Here is a 19,261-nt window from a genome sequence, read left to right on the forward strand (position 1 = left end):
TCAGGGGGAATTGGAAGTGTGTTCAGAGAAGGAGAAGATGGACTCGCGGCCCCGCAGTCTGTGCTTCCCCGCGGGAAAAGTCCGCCGACGGCTCGACCTCTTGTCGTGACTCATTTTATTCCATAAGATGAACATCTGATTTTCTAAGACCTTCAGCTTCATCTCACTGACCATGAGCCGTTCGAGGATCTTGTCCTGGAGGGCAAAGCAGGCGTGCAGTCTCTCGAGTTCTCTCGTGTTCATGGCGTTGCCGTTGGGTTTGGCTTCGAGGGTCTTTCGTTTCTCGGCCTCTTCCTAAGCTCCCCACCAGCAGGAAAAGAGGAGAGCTTGGTTAATCATGATAATCCTCCCTTCCCATGCCAGATGATTTATAAACATCACCTTAATTCTCACAGCCAGCCAGCCCTCGGGGAGAGCATCTTGTGGGAGAGAGAATTGGGGCCCAGTGATGGAATGTCCCTTTCTCAGCACCACCCAGCCTGCAGGGCAGACCCCACACGCCCATGACCTACAGTTCCCTTTGGTTCATAGGAATACATAAAATGGTGGCTAATCTGAGCTGGCAAAGAACATAAAACCTTTAACCCAAATGTATCTGTCTCCAGGGCTGTGCTTTGCCCCGTGTGCCTGAGAGTTTTCTCGGGCCCTGTAAAGTTTCCAGCTGCCAAGTCTCAGTGTCTCATGACATGCTCTGATCCGTGACCTCTATAGTCCTCATCTGCCCCCTCACCCAGTATAATAATACTTTATCTTTTCTTTTTGGATTCAGCTACCAACTTCTGGTCTTCACAGCCTTTAAAAATTAAATACTTCAGACATACAGGAAAAGTAACTATTACAATAAATACCCATGCTCCCACAACAACTTAAGAAATAATCACAAACGTAATGGTGAATCCCTCTCCTAGAGTGCTCCCCTCCCTCCCTGAACCTCATCTCGACTGCAATCTTGAATTCGGTGTTTTCTTTTTCCATGTGTTTTTTAATACCAGTGGTTCTTGATGAGAGACTATTTTGCACCCCTGCCCAGTGGACCTTTGGCAATGTCTGGAGACATTTTTGGTTGTCACAAAAGTGGTGATGGATGCTATTGGCATCTTATGGGTAGAGGCTAGGGAAGCTGCTAAACATCTAACAATGCACAGGACAGTCCCTCACAACAAAGAATTATCCGTCCCCAAACGTCAATCCTGTGGAAGTTGAAAAATCCTGCCTTAATGTACTTTCACTAAACATGTGCATTCATAAACTAGATAGGGTATTGTTTTGCATATTTTTATGTATTTGTCTTAATCCATGTACACCTATCCTATCTTCGCTCTTATATTTTAGAGCTGTATCTATGATATACATGTGTCTTTAGTTCATCCATTTTTATTCTTTCCTTTAAAGTAGGTTACTATTGCCAAAGCATGTGGACATCAAGCCTGAAGCAGGGGAGTGTGGGATACTCCCAATTTTATAGCTGAGGTACGTGAAGCCTTGTGAAGGTTTGTGCTTGGTCCTTCATCACCCAAGAGGCAGCTGCAGAGCAGGGACTAGGCCAGAGTGGTGGATTCCTCAGTCTTGTCCCATTATTCTGACACCTTCTTTGTCCCCCAACCCCCAATCTAGCTATAAATATACCCTCACCCTCAGCTGAAGCTTAAGGCTACCCTTGCTCACCTGCCGGGGCTCTGGGGGCCTGGGCTTGCGTTCATACTTGACCAGCCAGTTGCTAAGCAACAGCAGAAGGAATAGGAACCCAAACAAGGCTGGTTTATAGCTGATCAGCCAAGCCACCAACGCTCCTGTGGCACCCGAGGAATCAAGTATCTCCTGGAGATTCCTAAAAAGAGATAGTTCTCCCAGCATTCTGGCTTGGTGGCACCCAGGCCCCAAGACCCAGCCTCAGCCCCCTGTCTAGGACAGTTGCCTCCATAACAAGAGTCATGACTGCCCTCTCCTGTGAGTCATGACCAGCCACCAAGCCCCAGTTGCCGCATAACAATAATATTAACTACTCCTATGTCTTACGCAGTCACTATGTGTCAGACTTTGACAGGCAGTCTGCAAGCATCATCTCATAATGTCCTCACAACAGCCAGGTGATGTAGGCCTTGGTGACACCTCATTCATTCAGCAGCACTTCTGGGCCTGGCCACTGAGAATAAAACAGCCAGCAATACATCCCCTGCCCTCACAGTGAGGGAGACTGCAAAGAAAAATTATCCAAAAGTTGGAAATGAGGCTAAAAGTTTACTGCAAGTTTGTTCACAGTAATACTAGAATATTATCTAACCAGACCACTTATCGGTCACTTGATACTTTAGGGGAGGGTAACTTTATTTGACTTACTATTTAATATTGATTGGGGTTCTCACTCTGTGAAGTCAGATGTTAACTTTTAAAAAATAGATAACTTGCTCTAGCAATTCCACTTGGGAATATATATCCCAAAGGACCAAAAGCAGGGTCTTGAAGAGATATTTGCACACCTATGTTCGCAGCAGCATTATTCACAATAGCCAAAAGGTGAAAGCAACCCAAAAATCCATCAACAGATGAATGGATAAGAAGGAAGGAAGTTCTGACACATGCTATAACGTGGACAAACTAAGAGGAGATTATTCTAAGTGAGATAAGCCAGTAACAAAAAGACAAAAGCTGTTTGATTCCACTTATATGAAATATTTAGAGTGATCAAGTCTCTATAGAGACAGAAAATAGAATGGTGGTTGGCAGGGGTTGGGGGTGGGGGTGGGAGAGTGTTAGGGAGTTACTGTTTAATGGGTACAGAGCTTTTCAAGATGAAAAGAGTTCTGGAGATTATACAACCATGTGAATGTAATTAACACTAGTGAACTGTACATTTAAAAATGGCTAAGATGGTAACTTTCATGTTATATATATTTTAACATGATTCTAGAAAATGAAATTAATTAGCTATAGGCCTACCTCTCTTTATTGTGTTTGCTTTATTGCGCTTCACAGGTGTTGTGTTTTTTACAAACTGAAGGTAACACCCTCCACCAGCAAAACAATTACACTGACTTTATTGTGATACTCACTTTATTAAGGTGATCTAGAACCAAAACTGCAGTATCTCTAAGGTATGCCTGTATTTCTGGAAAAAATGGGTAAGTTGCAAATAATTTTTTTTTTGGCAGGGGGGCAAATAAATGCAAATGAGTTCTAAGAGAAAAGATAATCCCTAAAGTTTAGTTTTATGGCGTTGTAGGACATTAACTACTCTTTTCTTATTTAAAAATACTTTGCAATCTCATTCGAGCATTCTGTTTTCCACTGACTGGTGACTATATATAACAGTTTTTCATATTCTCCTTTGAACCAGTTTTATCTTCTTGCCGTTTCTCTCAATATTAAGTAAATAAGTAAATAAATAAATAGATAAATAAATAAGTAAATAAATCTTTGGCCCTGGCTGAGTAGCTCAGTTGGTTAGAGCATTGTCCTGATATGCCAAGGTTGTGGGTTTGTTCCCCAGTCAAGGCACATAAGAGAATCAACCAATGAACACATAAATAAGTGAAACAACAAATTGATGTTTCTCTTTCTTCCTCTCTTTTGCTAAAATTAATAAATATAATTTAAAAAATAAAAAATAAATCTTTGACATATGTTCACTATTTTGTATGGAAGTTCTTAATGTTCAAATATCAATTTTAATAGCTATGCTGTTCTAATCAATTAGTTGCCACTTTTGGGGCCTTTAGGTTAGTTCTCCTTTGTTGTTATTATATATAACCTGTGATAAACAGCACTGAAGTTAAATCTTTGTACGCAAACTTAAGTATTTCCAGAAAATGTTTTCCCAAAAGTGGAATTGCTGGGTTAAACCATATGCACATTTTAAAAATCTAATTTTAAGTTTTAAAAAATTATATGTCAATCAAGTCACATAAAACTACAGGACATATGAACTATTTGCAAATGATTACAGCACTGGTCGTCGTCGTCGGCAGCCGTCCGTCTCGAGAGACGATGGTGTAGCTTCTTAAGAGTCCATCTGCACCGCCGAGAATGGCTGTGCAGTCCGACTCGGGAGTGACATGGTAGTATCTGTCTCCTCCCGTGTTGAATCGACATCTTGCGATGACGCTGAAGCTACAGAGCCTGGGCAGGGTAATATGGAGGGTCTGCTGTTGCCCATGCAGCAGACCCCCCCCCTCTCTTCGCAGCTGAAGGGTCCAAGGGAAAGACGGAGTCGATACAGCTTGGGTTCAGGTGCGCCGCAGGAGTTGCCGGTGTTGACTACAACGTCAAACCGCCTTAGGGACTCCGGCTCAGGATTTTCTGTCGGGGTTTACTCCCTTAGCCTTTCCCCTGAAGAGGTATGCCGCAAGGCAGCGGAGGTTTTTTGGAGTCAGAGTTTTCGTTCTCTGATGTACCCTGACTGGAAGATCGAACCAGCGACACTTAGCTCGCAGGCCGACGCTCAATCCACTGAGCTAAACCAGCCAGGGCTAACAGCACTGGTATAATTTCATGATTTTTGACTTTGTTAAATAGAAATTCAGGAGTTGAAAGAGTCATAAAGAGAAACTCGGTTGCTCAAAAAAAAAAAATTTACAGGATGTAGAACAAACAAGTTTCAGTCTCCTGTCTCACCCCTTCCCACCCTCAAGTTCTATGACTCAGAGAAACAATTTCAACTCTTTTAGCTGGTATTGATCTTCGGGTATTTATCTTGATAAAGTCAGATTGTATGCTCATACTTTATTTCTTGATATCTCAATTTTGATGTTATATATTATCTTTCTTTTTTTTTTTATTTAATTAAGGACCTTTATTCATAGCTGTATAAAAGGACAGATAGTTAATATAAGGTCAATATAGAAAACATTTTATCTCCTAGTATTACTATAAGATATGTAAGACATATATATATTATCTTTCTATGATGGGAGATGAGGATTTAGGTCCCAGCAGAACCTCTCCCATCCTCAAATCATAAACCATAAACCCCTCTCACCCTCTCATCCCCCTCCTCCTCAAACTTTTGCTTTTCTCCATTCTCTCAACAGAATTCTATCAATTTGGTTAAAACAATATTCATTGCTTATGTTACTATGCCAGTGTAGCTCACAGCTGAGCCACATGTTGTACAATGACTATACTTCCTTGCACAGCTATTGACTTTTTTTGTTTGCTTAGTTTTTTAAACCTCGTTGAAGTACAGTCGACTTAAAATAAAACATACCTATTTTACTTGTACAGTTCAATGAGTTTTGACTCATGTATATACCACCCCAATCAAGATATAAAACATTTTCACCACTCCCAGCAAATTCTCTCCTGCTCTCTTGCAGTCAGCCCCCACCCTCCTCCCAGGCAACCACTGATTGGCTGATACCACTAGAGACTGGGTTTACCAGTTCTGGGACTTCATGTAAATGGAATCAGTTTTTGAAAATTATGCTTTGAAGAGGCATGTAGAAAAGCAATTATAGCTCTGTGGAAATAAACCTGAAGAACAGAAAGCTTGTTCCAGTGTTGGGTCAGTGAAGGACTCCTGGAATTAAAAGACTAAGCCACCACTACCATCAGCAGCAATATTAGAAAGAATTACCCTGTTTTAGACCAGGTGTTACATCTGAGAGGGGGAGCATAGGGAATGGAAGGAGGTACCACTGAGGGAGCGCTAAGGGGGAGAGGGCATGAACAAAGCCTTGGATGCAAGAGCAATCCTGTTGGACTCAAAACTGGATTTCTTACCTACCGTCCATTTTATTACCATGAAACTCGTTTACTTTCCAAGATTTCCCCAGTACAAGCGGAACAATTATAAATAAGGAAGATGATCTCCCAATTGCATTTCAGTATTTCCCCTCCCTAGACCATACGCTCTCTGAGGGCAAGAACTTAATAACTGAACCCTTGTCACCTGGTAAGCATTACTATAAACTGGTTGAATCGACGAATGAACAGGTAAATGAATGAATGAGTGAATAAATGTGTACGGGCACCCAAGTCCCTGGACGAAACGGTCGCCCTCGGAGGTGCAGTCTGGCCCAGAAGCCCCAGAACCAGAACGGTGCTGGGGCCAACGCTCAAAGTCACCGAGACGCTCTAGGCAAGCATCGCGCTCTTTGCCATGGCGCCGCTCTAGCCGCGAGGATGCGGTTCTATGGCAGCGGGCGAGGGCGGGGCCGTGGGCGTCTCCGGCCTTTTTGTCCGGACGCGACGGGAGCGCGCTCCGCGCGTGCGTACAGGGCGACGGTTGTTAGCGCGCGGACTGCGTGAAGTGAAGCGAGGCGCGGGGGCTGCGGACCCACGGGCTCGCGGACTGAGCCGCCCCTAAGGCTGTCGGCAGCCAGGCGGCCCGCGATGTTGTCCGGGAAGAAGGCGGCGGCTGCAGCGGCCGCGGCGGCGGCGGCGGCGGCGGCGGCGGCGGCGGCGGCGGCGGGCTCGGAGGCCAGCGCTGGGGCCGCGGCCGGCTCGGAGAACGGCTCAGAAGTGGCCGCGCCGCCGGCGGGCCCGTCGGGCCCTGCGGAGGCCGGGCCGGGGGTAGCTGGGGAGCGCACTCCCCGTAAGAAGGAGCCGCCGCGGGCTTCGCCCCCCGGGGGCCTCGCTGAGCCGCCGGGGTCCGCCGCTCCTCAGGCCGGGCCTACAGTCGTGCCTGGATCTGCGACCCCCATGGAAACGGGAATCGCAGAGACCCCGGAGGGGCGACGGACGAGCCGGCGCAAGCGGGCGAAGGTGAGGCCCGACCCCCTCCCTCAGACCAGAAAGCCTAGCCTCCCCGAGGTCGTCCAGCTCCCACCAGCCCCAAGCCCACCCAGCTCTCCCCGGTCAGCCGAGCCCCAGCCCGCAGTAGCTGGGGGAGAGAGGGGAAGGGGTTTGCCTGTGCTGAGTGTGGTCTTTGTGCTGCGACCGGGCCTCCTGAGAAAGGGAGGGCTGATGGGAGGGCCGATTCCCTCGTTACATTTTGTACACCTTTTCATTTTCCTGACTGGGAAAAATGGCTCCCTGACGTGGGGTTGTGGTTGGTGTTGTCGGAGACATCCATCACTCGTTTGTCCCCGGCTGTGCCGGGAAGCTGCTCAGCGGTATTTACGGGGTGTCGGCTGGGAGTACACGGGGGCTTGCACGGTGATGCTGATGAAATTGCCTTCGCCGTGGAGACCGGAAAGAAAGGAACGTGTTTTCGAGCCTTTGATGTGTCCTGGGAGGTCTCCTCTATTTCTTTGTATGCCTCCTTGTTCTTTTCGCGTAGAGACTTACAGATGAAGCTGATTAAGAGGGCTAATGTCAGTTCATCAAGGTGCAAACATGGGAAGAAAAAGGTCTGTCCCAGGATAGAATGTACACAGACAGTAGCTGCCTCAGGTCTCTGGGGGCCAGGCGCTGTATTCGGAGCAGCATCAACGTTTTATTTTTGCAGGACACCGAGGGGCAGGTATTGCTGGTTCCATTTTAGTAACGCGTAAGCTGAGGCACACAGTTGCAGCAACTCGTCTAGAGTCACACAGCTGACTAAGTGGGGGGACGGGAGTAGAAGCCCCACACTTAAGTTGTAAGGAGGTGTCACCAGCCTCTGAAACAAAGGACCGCATGGGACACCTATAGTGTGTAGGGCACTGGGCAGTACTAGAGCACAGACTTTATTTATAATTCTTATTGAATTTATTGGGGTGACTGGATAATAAGATGATATAGGTTTCAGGTGTATGGTTCTGTGATACACCACCTGTATACTGTATTATGTGTTCTCCACCCCAAGTAGAGCACAGACTTTAGACTTGGGCCTTTTCTGGAAATGTTATGGTCCAGTTGCAAAAACTGGAATGCATAAAAATTTTAAGTAAATATTTAAAATTATGCAGCTCATATAATTTGTGCATGTAACAAGTTTTCTACCTGTATATAATTTTTAACTGGGTATACAAAGTCTTTGTGTATGAGGCGCGCGTGTGTGTTTATGTGCGTGTGTGTGTGTGTGTGTGTGGCTTAAACAACATTATTGCCTCTCAATTCTGGAGGCCGGAGGTCTGAAATCAGGGTGTCTGGAGGGTTGGTTTTCCTTCGGGCCGGGGGAGAGAATCTGATAGCCTCAGTATGAGGAGCTTCCTGAGATGAGCATTCATTACCCAGACTGAGAGCCCTCAGAGTCAGCTCCCCACTTGAGAGATCTCTCTCCAAGAAAACCCTGTGCTAAGTAAAAGGAGGAACGGCTTTTGGGGGCTTCTGACAAAGCCTGGGTTAGAAAAGCACAAGTTAGCTACTCCCAGGTCTCAGAAATGAAGTAGAGAAGCCCAATAGAGTTTTAATTTTACATTTCAATGCAAAGTGTGGCCAGAAACTATGTGGTGATATTTTTTAAAAAGTCTTTTTGTTTGTTTGAGAAAATTCACATGCCATAAGATTCCCCATTTTTAAGTGTACAGCTCTATGGTTTTTAGTGTATTCAGAATTGTACAACCAGCAACCACAGTTAATTTTACATTTTCATCACCACGAAAAGATACCCATACCATTGTCAGTCAGTCCCTATTTCCCTTTCCCTTGCCCCTGGCAACCACTAATCTACTTTCTGTCTCTATGGATTTGCCTATTCTGGACATTTCATATAAATGAAATCATATAGTACGTGGTCTTTTGTGTCTGCCTTTATCACGTTTTCAGGGTCCATCTATGTTGTTGTAGTTCCATTCAGTACCTGATAACTGGCCGAATAATATCCCATTAAATAAATATACTACATTTTGTGTATACATTTGGTTTGTTTCCATTTTTTTGACTATTATGAATAATACTGTTATATGTAGAGATTTTGTGTGTGTGTGTGTGTGTGTGTGTGTGTGTGTGAAGATATGGTTTTGGTTCTCTTGCATATAATATATACTTAAGATTGGAGAAGCATCCTGGGTCATATGGCATCTTTGGGTTTAACTTTTTGAGGCACTGCCAGATAGTTTTCCACAGAAGCCACACCATGTTTCATTCCCACCAGTAGTGTGTGAGGGTTCCAGCTTCTCTGTATCCTTGTTGACACTTGATACTGTCTGTCTTTTTATTATAGTCACCTTTGCAGATGTGAAGTGGTATCTGGTTGTGGTTTCGATATGTAATGTAGTATTACTCTAATGACTAATCATATTGAGTATATTTTCTTGTGCTTACTGGCCATATTTATATCTTCTTTGGTGAAATGCCTATTCAGATCCTTTGTTTATTTTTAAATTGGCTTATTTGTCTTTATTGTGGAGTAGAGTTGTTTATAGTAATTATAAAAATATTTAATTTTGATGTCCAATTTATCTTTTGTCACTTTTGCTTCCGGTGTTGTATTTAAACAATTATTGCCTAATCCAGCATCATGATTTACTCCTGTGTTTTCTTCTGAGAGTTTTATAGTTTGAGCTCTTACATTTAGGTCTATGATCATTTTGGAAGTAATTTTTTTAATATGGTGTGAGGTATGAGTTCAACTTCATTCTTTTGCATGTGGATATTCAGCACAATTTGTTGAACACTGCTCTCTCTCCCTCTGAATAGTTGATACTCTTGTTGATTGATCATAAACGTAAGGGTCTGTTTCTGAACTTTCAATTCTATCCCACTGATACCATTATTTTTGTTCTTATGCTGTTACCACACTGTCCTGATTATAGTAGCTTTGTAGTAAGTTTTTAAATCAGGAAGTGTGAGTTCTTCAACTTCTGTTCTTTTTAAAATTTTTAAAATTTACTTTTAGAGAGAGGGGAACGAAGGGAAAAAGAGAGAAACATCAGTGTGCAAGAGAAGCATTGACTAGCTGCCTCTTGCGTGCCCCCAACAGGGGACCTGGCCACAACCCAGGCACGTGCCCTGATCTGGACTAGAACGATGCCCCTTTGGTTCACAGGCTGATGCTCAATCCACTGAAACACACCAGCCAGGGCAACTTTGTTCTTTTTAAAACTGTTTTGGCTATTTGCTGTCCCTTTGAAGTTCATATGAATTTTAGGATCAGTTTATCAATTTCTACAAATAAGGCAGCTAAGATTTTGATTGCGATTGCATTGAGTCTGTAGATCAGTTTGGAGCATGCTATAAGTTTTTTTAATAATTCACTTGTGTTTATTTTAATTCTCGTTACCCTTGTTTTTCCATGGTGATAAGCTTTGAAACTCTGAAAAGAAAAATGGATTATGTATTTATTTGGGGGAGCAACTAGGAAGTAAGGAACTGGGGAAACTGATTTATTCATAGCCAGTCTTGGGACCCAGAGGACACAGATCTCCAGGAGTAGACTATCCATAAGAGCAAAAAGCAAGCTGAGTCCGGTGTAGACAGGCATTTGCTTCAGAAGTTTTGAGGTGTATACAAGGGTCTGTGCAGAAGGTATCCAGCCATGTAATATGAAAACAGACATTTATTAAAGATACAAGAAACATTGTACATAGGACAAGGATGCCTCAGTCCCCTTCAGAGTAGGCACCTTGGGACCTCACACAGTTCTCCCAGTCACCATCAGCTGTCCCGTTGTATTTTCTTGAATCTCATTGATGATCTTCCCTTTCAAAGGTGATTTTGGTTTTGGGAAAAGCCAGAAGTCACAGGGTGCTAAATCTGGGCTGTAGGGGGGCTGAGTCACCTGGGTGATTTGATGTTTCCCAAGATGTGAAGCAAGAGCCAGGCACATGAAGCTGCCAATCACCAGTTGCCCATAGCTGTGGCCTTCTGAATCATCCAGATCGTTTGTGCAGAGGAATGTTTAAGCTTAATGCAGGATTTGATGCAGATTCGTTGCTCTGCTCTCAGTCATTTTAAATGCGAGGCCACACAGCACACATGCTCATTCAAGGGCATCTACTGCCCACACTGACTAGTAGAGTGAAGGCGTCATTATTCACACGTGTGCATTCCAGTCCACTGTCCTTAGCTGCCAGGTTATGTTGATGTCATGCAAACTGTTCTTGTTATGTTAACAATGGCCAGACTTTTTCCAGACAGACCATCATATGTATTTTTTTGGCCTGGGAGCTTATTCAGTTTTGAAGACCCTCTTTTTAAAAATTATATACTAATTTTTAAATTGATTTTAGAGGGGGGGGTGGAGAGAGAAGAGAAAAACATTGATTTGTTGTTGTTCCACCTATTAATGCATTCATTGATTGATTTTTTATTTTTTAATTTTGTAACAGGGTTACTTTTATTTTAATTTAATTTTTTAAAATCTGTTTTTAGAGAGAGGGAAAAGGAGAAAGGGAGAGAAACATCAATGTGCGGTTGCCTCTCATGTGCCCACAACTGGGGACCTGGGATGCAACCTAGTCATGTACCCTGACTGGGAATTGAACCAGCGACACTTGGTTCTCAGGCCGACCCTCAATCCACTGAACCATAGCAGCCAGGGCCCATTGATTGATTCTTATATGTGCCCTGACCCAGACAAACCCACAACCTGGGTGTATCAGGATGATGCTCTAACCCACTGAGCTACCTGGTCAAAACCATTAAAAATTATATATTTATATAATCGAAATTATTTTCAGGATATTGAAAAGGGTCATTCAGTTGGTGGTCCCCGAGTCTTGTTTCATTAGTATCTGAATAAATTCACCTCTGAATGTGTATGCATTAACGTTATGGCAAAATACTTAACGTTTGAAATTGGTAGATTGAGTTGGGAATCAAATCACCAACCTTTTGGACCCCAGGCCAGCACTCAGTCCACTGAGCCACACCGGCCAGGGCGAGGGCCTTTTGACTAGTATGTTAGGAAATGATTAGAAGTAAGTTTGACTTGTTAAAGCCAGAGAGTTTATATGCTGGTTTGAAAAAGTTGACGTTCATCTGTTAAACTATCTGAAAAGATCATGGATTTGGAAAATTAATCTGGCAGTTGTACCCTAAATCAATTAAAAGGAAGAAAGATTAAAACAAAAAAAGACCAGATTTAAGGTGATTGGAAAGTGAATGAATCATTGTAGCAATGGTGTGGAAGAGAAGAGACTAGAGGTATAAATTTGAAATTGTCCATGTAAAGGTTGAGTAATTACCCTCCTGACACATATCCTCCTATTGGGACATCTTTATATCCTTGGCTGTAAGTACAGAGTCATAGAATCTCTGAAGTCTTTGAGGATTTTACTTAGGGATGAGAGAGTCCCAGGCCTTTGTGTTCAAAGTATTCCTTTTCTCAGGGAAATAGTTTTTATTTTTCAGAGTTTATATGATTCTTTCAGATGGTTTTCAAACTTTTTATTAAGTGGAGAAATTCTTTTTTACAAAATAAAATTTTATGCAAAAATCCCCAAATAAAATGTCACCTGTTTTGTATTAAGAAATTTAAATTTATTTTATTTTAGTTGTCTTTGAGAAAACGAGGCTATTTTGATAGCACCAAATTAAGCACAATAGTTGCAATCTTGTTTAAGCCTCAGAATTCAATTTCTGTATCTTATTTATGAAATATTATAAAGTACTGATTGGTAAGTAGTGCAAAAAAATTGTTTTTGTTTGTTTAGCTTGCTTTCCCATCTCAGGACACTTCAGTTGAAGAGATGGAAAAAAGAATTTTATTCTTAAGTCTCCCCAAAATTGTTACCCAAACAGTACAAGTTCGTGTGTTGGTGGTCTCTAAAGGGTTTTGGTTTGATAACACACGAGTGTGTATGTATTTGTCTTTAAAATATATTTAAAAATTAATAAATGAAATCCCAAAAAATCCTTAGGTTCTGTGGAACACATTTTTTTGCTGCTGTTTTTAGGCTACCTTTAGACACCTTTGCTCCTACCTCTAGGTATTTTTCTAATCCCTTTTTTCCCTGAAAACCACAAGACGAGCCTTTTCCAAGTGTATTCCTTGTTAATAATTATTACTTCATCAAAAACAGGAGATTAAACAATGTTTAAAAGATTATTTTTGCTGCAAAATTTCTCAGTACTTTTAATGTGCATCATGACTCTGGGGGCCTGTAAAGATTAGTGTTTCCCAAATTTAGATTCATTTTTTTCTTCAAAGGTTATAGTGTCTAATGGAACATCCTTTGGGAACAGCTGACCTAACTGGAGTATAAAGGATTTTATATTATTATTTGCGTTTGTCTCAGAATGTGCACATTGCCCAGTTCCATGGTAGGCACTTATTAAGTGATTATTGATTGAATGGATAGAACTGATGGGCAGCGAATTAAAGGGCTGAATCTTCGCGGTGGTGAGGGGTCAGGCACTATTGAGGCCTAAAAGGAGAAAGGAAATGGTGTCTGTAAGCATATATTACATTTTCTGAGCCTCTCCCTCTTTGAAACGTTTTTTACCCACTGTTGCCCTTTTACCCATTGTCCTGAAGTCTATTTCTACTGTTTTTCTTAGTCCAGTAGCATAATGTTTACATGACTGGAGGTTTTATTGTAAAGCCTATCAATAAGATGGTCACTTGATTAGGATCTTTGGTCTGCAACTAGTGTCAGCTTATTAAGCTCAGGGAGCCTCTCATTCAAAATCATTTTTCCATTGCCCCATGTACTCAGTGTTCAGTATTTAATAGATTCTTGTGTTAAATATGATTCTTAGAGCATAGGTCAGAATTATTCTTATCCTTAATTTTTGTTTCCATTTTCTAACCCAATCCCTGTTTTCAGTAAAACTCTTACCTCCCCTAGCCACTCACTCCCTTGCCCCTAATCCTGTGGTTATATAATTTAAAGGAGAAGAAGAAAGACAAATATAAAAACAGCCATCCGGAGCCATTTCAAAGATATTTCAAAAGTTAAAATAGATTACATTTGCTGTAACCTACAGGACTATTCATTTCAGAAATCTAGTAAATTAGGTATGTTCTGTGTAGAAACCATGTTGCCTTTGCTCTAGCTCCACATCTAAATTATTTTTATTTCATTTTTTTTTTATTTTTTATTTTCATCAAATCTGAAATAAATAGAGAGCTATTGTTTCTTTGGCTTCCTGAAATCTTTATTAGGGTAGGACCAATAGTGACAATTTGACAGTGTTCCAATTTGATGACTGAGTGTAATAACATATTACAGTTTCTCAAACAGGTCCTTAATAATTGTCCCTATCCTAATTTGCTATACTGTACGCCCAATAAAACATTTCACGAAGACTGCTTCCTCTTTTTATTATTACCTGGTTCTCTCCATTACAACCTGAGCGGGCCTCCGTTTCCACATCGCTTACTCCTTAATTTGTTGTAATAGGAATTCTTTGCTCTCATCGTTCAACTCTCTTAGGTCACCAGTTATTTTGTAAGCAAATGTATCTTTTCATAGTTTCAATTTGACTGTTGCCATTCGCAGTTTTTATTTCCTATCTCCTCACTACCCCGCCCCACTGCCCCATTTGGTTTCTGGCATTCTTTTACTGTTTTCTCATGGAATAGTTATGAGATATACAGGCTTGGCATTAGACAGACTTGTTATTCTAGTTAACTGTATTTTTTGCCTAACTGGGGGTTATTTTAGTTGTTGTTGTTGTTGTTGAAACTGGCAGTATGTGAACATGATAGATACACACACAGTTTTTAAATCTGCCTCAGAGTCATTGATCTAAATGTCAGTGCTCTGATGTAAAAGTTATATATTGGGCTAAATCTGAACTGACGAAAGATTGTTTTATGGGAAATTTTGTTTTTAATAGCTAACCTATCATGAGCTAGCTTGTTCCTTGTTTTTTGCTTATTTCCCTTAAAATTTAAAGTTAAAAAACAATTCACATTCACTGATGGTTCCAAATTGAGTCCCTGATTTTAGATGTTCCCTGTATTTAGCTTTCCCTGGTATAATCTCCATATAGGTAGAGTACAGAGAGATGGATGAAAGCTTGGCCAACCTCTCAGAAGATGAGTATTACTCAGAGGAAGAGAGAAACGCCAAAGCAGAGAAGGAAAAGAAGCTTCCCCCACCACCTCCCCAAGCTCCACCTGAGGAAGAAAATGAAAGTGAGCCTGAAGAGCCATCTGGTGAGTTGTAGTAACCAACCAGTTTTGTTTTATCTTAGAAATAAGAATAAAATAATTTATTCCTGTTTTGCAATGTTGTTTATGTCTTTATCTTTGGTTTATACTGATATTGGCTATTGTGTCTTAGTGTGTGTATATATGCATACGTACATAGTAGTACAGATATTCTGTGTGTGTCTCTACATATGTAGGAAGAAAATAAAGAAAGGGGTGGAAGGATAGTAGCAGTCAGTGTAAGGCAGATGGAAAATGAAGAATTAGAGAACACGTACAGAAAGCCAAATCTAAAGAGCCACACCTCTCAGTGATAACTCTGATTCAGAATTTAGAGATAGAATGGTTCAGAAGTTATTCTGGCTAAATTACACATTTACCAGGTGGTTAGAAAACTTTTATGGTGTGGATTAATTTAAGAAGGGTCTTGTCCTGGTGAAATTTTAAAAAATATATCTGAGGTAAAAAAGAAAAGACCTACTAAGTTCCTATTATTCATTATTGAGCCCTCCAATCAAAGGAATAGTATAAGAAAAGGCTATGGAGAGATTTAAGCTCACACAATTTTATGACATGGAAAGCTTATTAGAGTCTTTAGTATTGGAGTCAGAGCTTCCAAATAACTGCAAAGAATTCTCACTGACATCTCCTTTTGCCTGAGTCCTATTGAGGACACCCAGACCAATCAGGGACACCTGTCGGTTTTGGAGAGACCAAGCAAAAGTAGAATCTTAATTAGTTTTTCATATTTTCTGCCCTTAATGGCATTTCATTAACTCTTCTTGCCTTTAAATTTTTACTATATTTTTTCCTTAAAATACTTTTTATATTTCCAGTAGCTCCAGGCCCGTTCACCTCACCATTCTTTTAGTCTTGAACCTTTTAAAAACAAAATGTTTATTTCAGACCCCATATGCTATATCTTGCATGACTTTCATAGGTACCCAGATTAAAGCATACATGTATTTCATTTGAGACATTTATCTTTTGTTTTAGCCTTTTTTTTTTTTTTTAAGGTTTTTCTCTGTGGTGTTATTTATAAATCACCGGACTCGTACTGATATGTAATTTGAGAGGATTACAAGTCAGGTGTTAATTTTAACTTAGATATAGAATATACCAAACAGATTTTGGCTAAAACTCAAAAATGAAAATTTATTTTAAAAATAATTAGATTCTGTGTTCAGTTAATCTCAGAAATTTGGTTTTCTTAGAATGATTTTCCTAAAATTTTCTTGGAATGACTTCTTGGACAGCTTCTTATTGGGAGTGGTATACTACCTTTGGGACAAATGTCCCTGAGGCAGATGTCACCTTCTTGGGACCTCAACACCTCTCTTTTTTGTTGATTTCCCCCTCCTCTTTCTAATATTTAGCTCTTTTTCCCTTCTTCTATCCTTATCTCCACTTCTTTCCTTGTCTATTTCCTTCTTCTTTAACCCTTAATTCTTGCCTTTTTTTTTTAACCTTTGCTCTAGACTGGCTAATGAGGTACATGGGGATAATCCTTTGGATACCTGTCAGAGCTCAAGAAACTGCTGCTCTCTTTGGGCGCTCTGAGTGTTGTTCGTTCCGTAGCCGGCCTGCTGAGCTGGTCTCCCCGCTCTTTGTGTGGTTTTCAGTGCCTCCCCTTAATTGATTTACCGTAGATATCAAGTTGGTGCACAGTCCCTTTGTACATTTTAAATCGATTCTAGTGTTGGTGTTTTCTTTTTCATGAAAGCAGCTATTTATTTATTTTTTGTTGGTTGGTTTTTCCATAAATGTCAGGCACTGTTTCCACAAAAAGAAAATATCTTAGCAAAGGGATTTAAGATTTGGGGCACTGTCTTTATGTTATTATGTTCTGCTTAACTTCAATCCAGTGGTTTAGTTTAATTATCTTAGTATTTTGGAGAAAATTTAAGGTTTTGTTTATTAGGTTGAGGATATTATCTGTGCTCAGAGGTGTGTTGGTAACAGCCAAAACTTGCCAGTATATCATATGTGGTTATGAAAATTAAGTTATTTCTTTCTTTAAAACAACTTAAAAAAAATTACAGGATGAATTAGGGATCTACTTTACCTTGAAAAGTAGAGACACGGTTTACTAGCTTATATAATTTAGAAATAGATTGGGCCCTGATAGTGAATTATAAAATATTATCAGGTGAGTTCAGAATATTTAGAAACTGTCCAGAGTTTCCAAATCTCTTGTCTTATCAGAACCGTTCTTTCACTTCAGTTTTTATTCAAAAATTGAATATCAGCATTACCATATGGGTATCTTAAAATCTTGAGAGAAGATGTGGGTCTGGTTCTTCACCAAATCTTTTCTTCAGCTCTTTTTAGGTAATAACTAGAAATTAAGTTACTCAAGATATTAAACCATGTAAGTAAGGTATGAATACATTTCATTCCTATGAACTTTTAAATTTTAGAAAATTTTGCTTTGCTTTCCACAGTGTGAATCTTAATAGAATAAAATATGTTGTTAATTATGAAAGCTCAAGGTATTTTGAAGTCAGTGGGTCAAACGATTTGACTGGAGAAAATTCTTCTAGGAGAGTCTGTGAGGCCACAAAGGAAGGTTGGAGCTTTGATTACTAGGTTAAGGAATTTGGACTTGATGTCCTTTACGAAATTGGGAAGATCTGGTTGGGGGAGCATTGAGGTTTTTAACTCAAGTGAGGGTTGGTTGAAGTACCAAAATATATGTTTTGGAAAAATCAATTCAATGTGCCCTATAAAGGTCACACTAAAGGAGAGACTGGGATCGGACCGATGACCTAGGCTGTTTGGTGATCAAGTTTAATAGGTTTGGGTCAGTGGGAAAACATCAGTGTTGAATTCATAGAACTAAAGTTTGGGGTTTTTGTTTGGATTTATTTAATTGGGAAGAAGTTCTCTGTTCTAGCTTAAACATTGTTTTTAGATTTGTCAATTTTTGTTAATGTATGTTTGCTCCTTATATTTAAAATTTGCCTATGTTGTTTTCTTAAACATTTCCATGTATTTTTATATTTACTATATACTCTGGATATATTTGTTTTAACAAATGATGGTTTTGTTTGGTTTTCTAGTAATTTTCTATCAAGATAAAACTATGGTTTATTGTTTAGGACATGGCAACCTAACCTGAACAGGTTGTCTTTGGAGTTGAGTGTTTGGTTATTAGTCGTGTCACATAACAGTGCAGCATCTATAAAATATTGTAAAATCTCAGTTTGACTACTGGTTTAGAATAATTGCCCGTTTGTTAAAGTAGCCTTCTATTCGGGAAATTGTTTTCTCCTTTCTTGACGCAGTTGTTATCCTGTGTGCCTTAGATTATTCCTCAGTGAGGATTGACTACATTAACTGATATGCTAGTTTTTATTTCCATACAAAAACATGATTTTTTTCCCTTCATTGCTTTTCAGTAGCTGAAATTTTCCAGAAGAACCTCACTTGTAGTTCTTAGATTTAAATTTCATATTGGATAACTCTTTAAGAACTCTGGTTTGTGAAGATATATTGCATTTTAGGTTAGAAATAGCTTAGCTGTGTATAGCTTAAGACTTATGGAAAGTCTTAAAATATATGAAATGAAATTTGAAAAAGGCTACTAAGATACCAGTCTCAAGACTTCTTCAAGTTAATAGATTTCTCAATTAAAAAAAAAAGTTTGTGTCTGTATGTGTAGCATTTTTCCAGGCTCAGTGATATTCTAATACTCTAATGAAGCTGAAAGACTTCATTAAACTATTGATTAACTCTTCAAGCTACTTTTGTTAGCTATGGTTATTAGACATGGTTAGCTGATCAGTGACAGCTCTGTATTATGCTCTTGTTTTATTCAGTGACTATAGGAAGAATCACTCATCTCCTTAAAAGAATTCTTGTAAGAATATAAACAAAGGAAAGTACCTGCTCTTTTCTCTGTTTTGCATGCTAATTTTGGATGTGTGTGTTTGAAAGAGATACGGGCTAGTAAACTAATCACAAAAATCTTTCATGAGAGATTAGTATGACAGAAATCTGTGTATTTTTTTATTTATACATTTATTTATTATTGATTCTTAGAGAGAGGGGAAATGAGGGAAGAAACATCAATGTGTAAGAGAAACATAAACCAGTTGCCTCATTACATGATCTCAGCTGGAGACCTGGCCCACAACCCAAGCATATGCCCTGACCGGGAATCAAACTGGTGACCTTTCAGTTTGTGGAATGATTCCCAACCCACTGAGCCACACTAGCCAGGGCAGAAATTGGTGTGGTTTTAATTTGGGGACCCTGTTCATATAATAGTCATACTGTAGGTTGAAAGTATTTTTTAAAATCACATAAAAGGAGATATAACCTGATTTAGAAAATATTGAATTATAGAAAATA

At 40.1% G+C, this 19,261-nt stretch overlaps 2 protein-coding genes across 3 annotated transcripts in view; one reads left to right on the plus strand and one right to left on the minus strand.

Moving 5' to 3' along the window:
* On the minus strand, nt 1-1,854 carry TEX46 (testis expressed 46). The gene is made up of 2 exons (XM_090268250.1): nt 1,666-1,854; nt 1-195 (listed from the first exon to the last, which is right to left on the minus strand). The coding sequence occupies exons 1-2, from the start codon at nt 1,852-1,854 to the stop codon at nt 1-3; spliced, it is 384 nt and encodes a 127-aa protein (XP_090124376.1).
* Nucleotides 1,855-6,200: 4,346 nt separating this feature from the next.
* KDM1A (lysine demethylase 1A) overlaps nt 6,201-19,261 on the plus strand; it is a 57,122-nt gene continuing 44,061 nt past the window's right edge. For both annotated transcript variants that reach the window (XM_090268764.1, XM_090268765.1), the window contains exons 1-2: nt 6,201-6,702; nt 14,746-14,911. In XM_090268764.1, coding sequence (XP_090124890.1) covers nt 6,331-6,702; nt 14,746-14,911 — 538 coding nt within the window. In that variant the 5' untranslated portion in view covers nt 6,201-6,330. The remainder of the gene's footprint in view (nt 6,703-14,745; nt 14,912-19,261) is intronic.

Source organism: Furipterus horrens, unplaced genomic scaffold (genome assembly GCF_987537825.1).
Source record: "Furipterus horrens unplaced genomic scaffold, mFurHor1.1.pri manual_scaffold_3, whole genome shotgun sequence".
Taxonomy (NCBI): Eukaryota; Metazoa; Chordata; class Mammalia; order Chiroptera; family Furipteridae; genus Furipterus; species Furipterus horrens.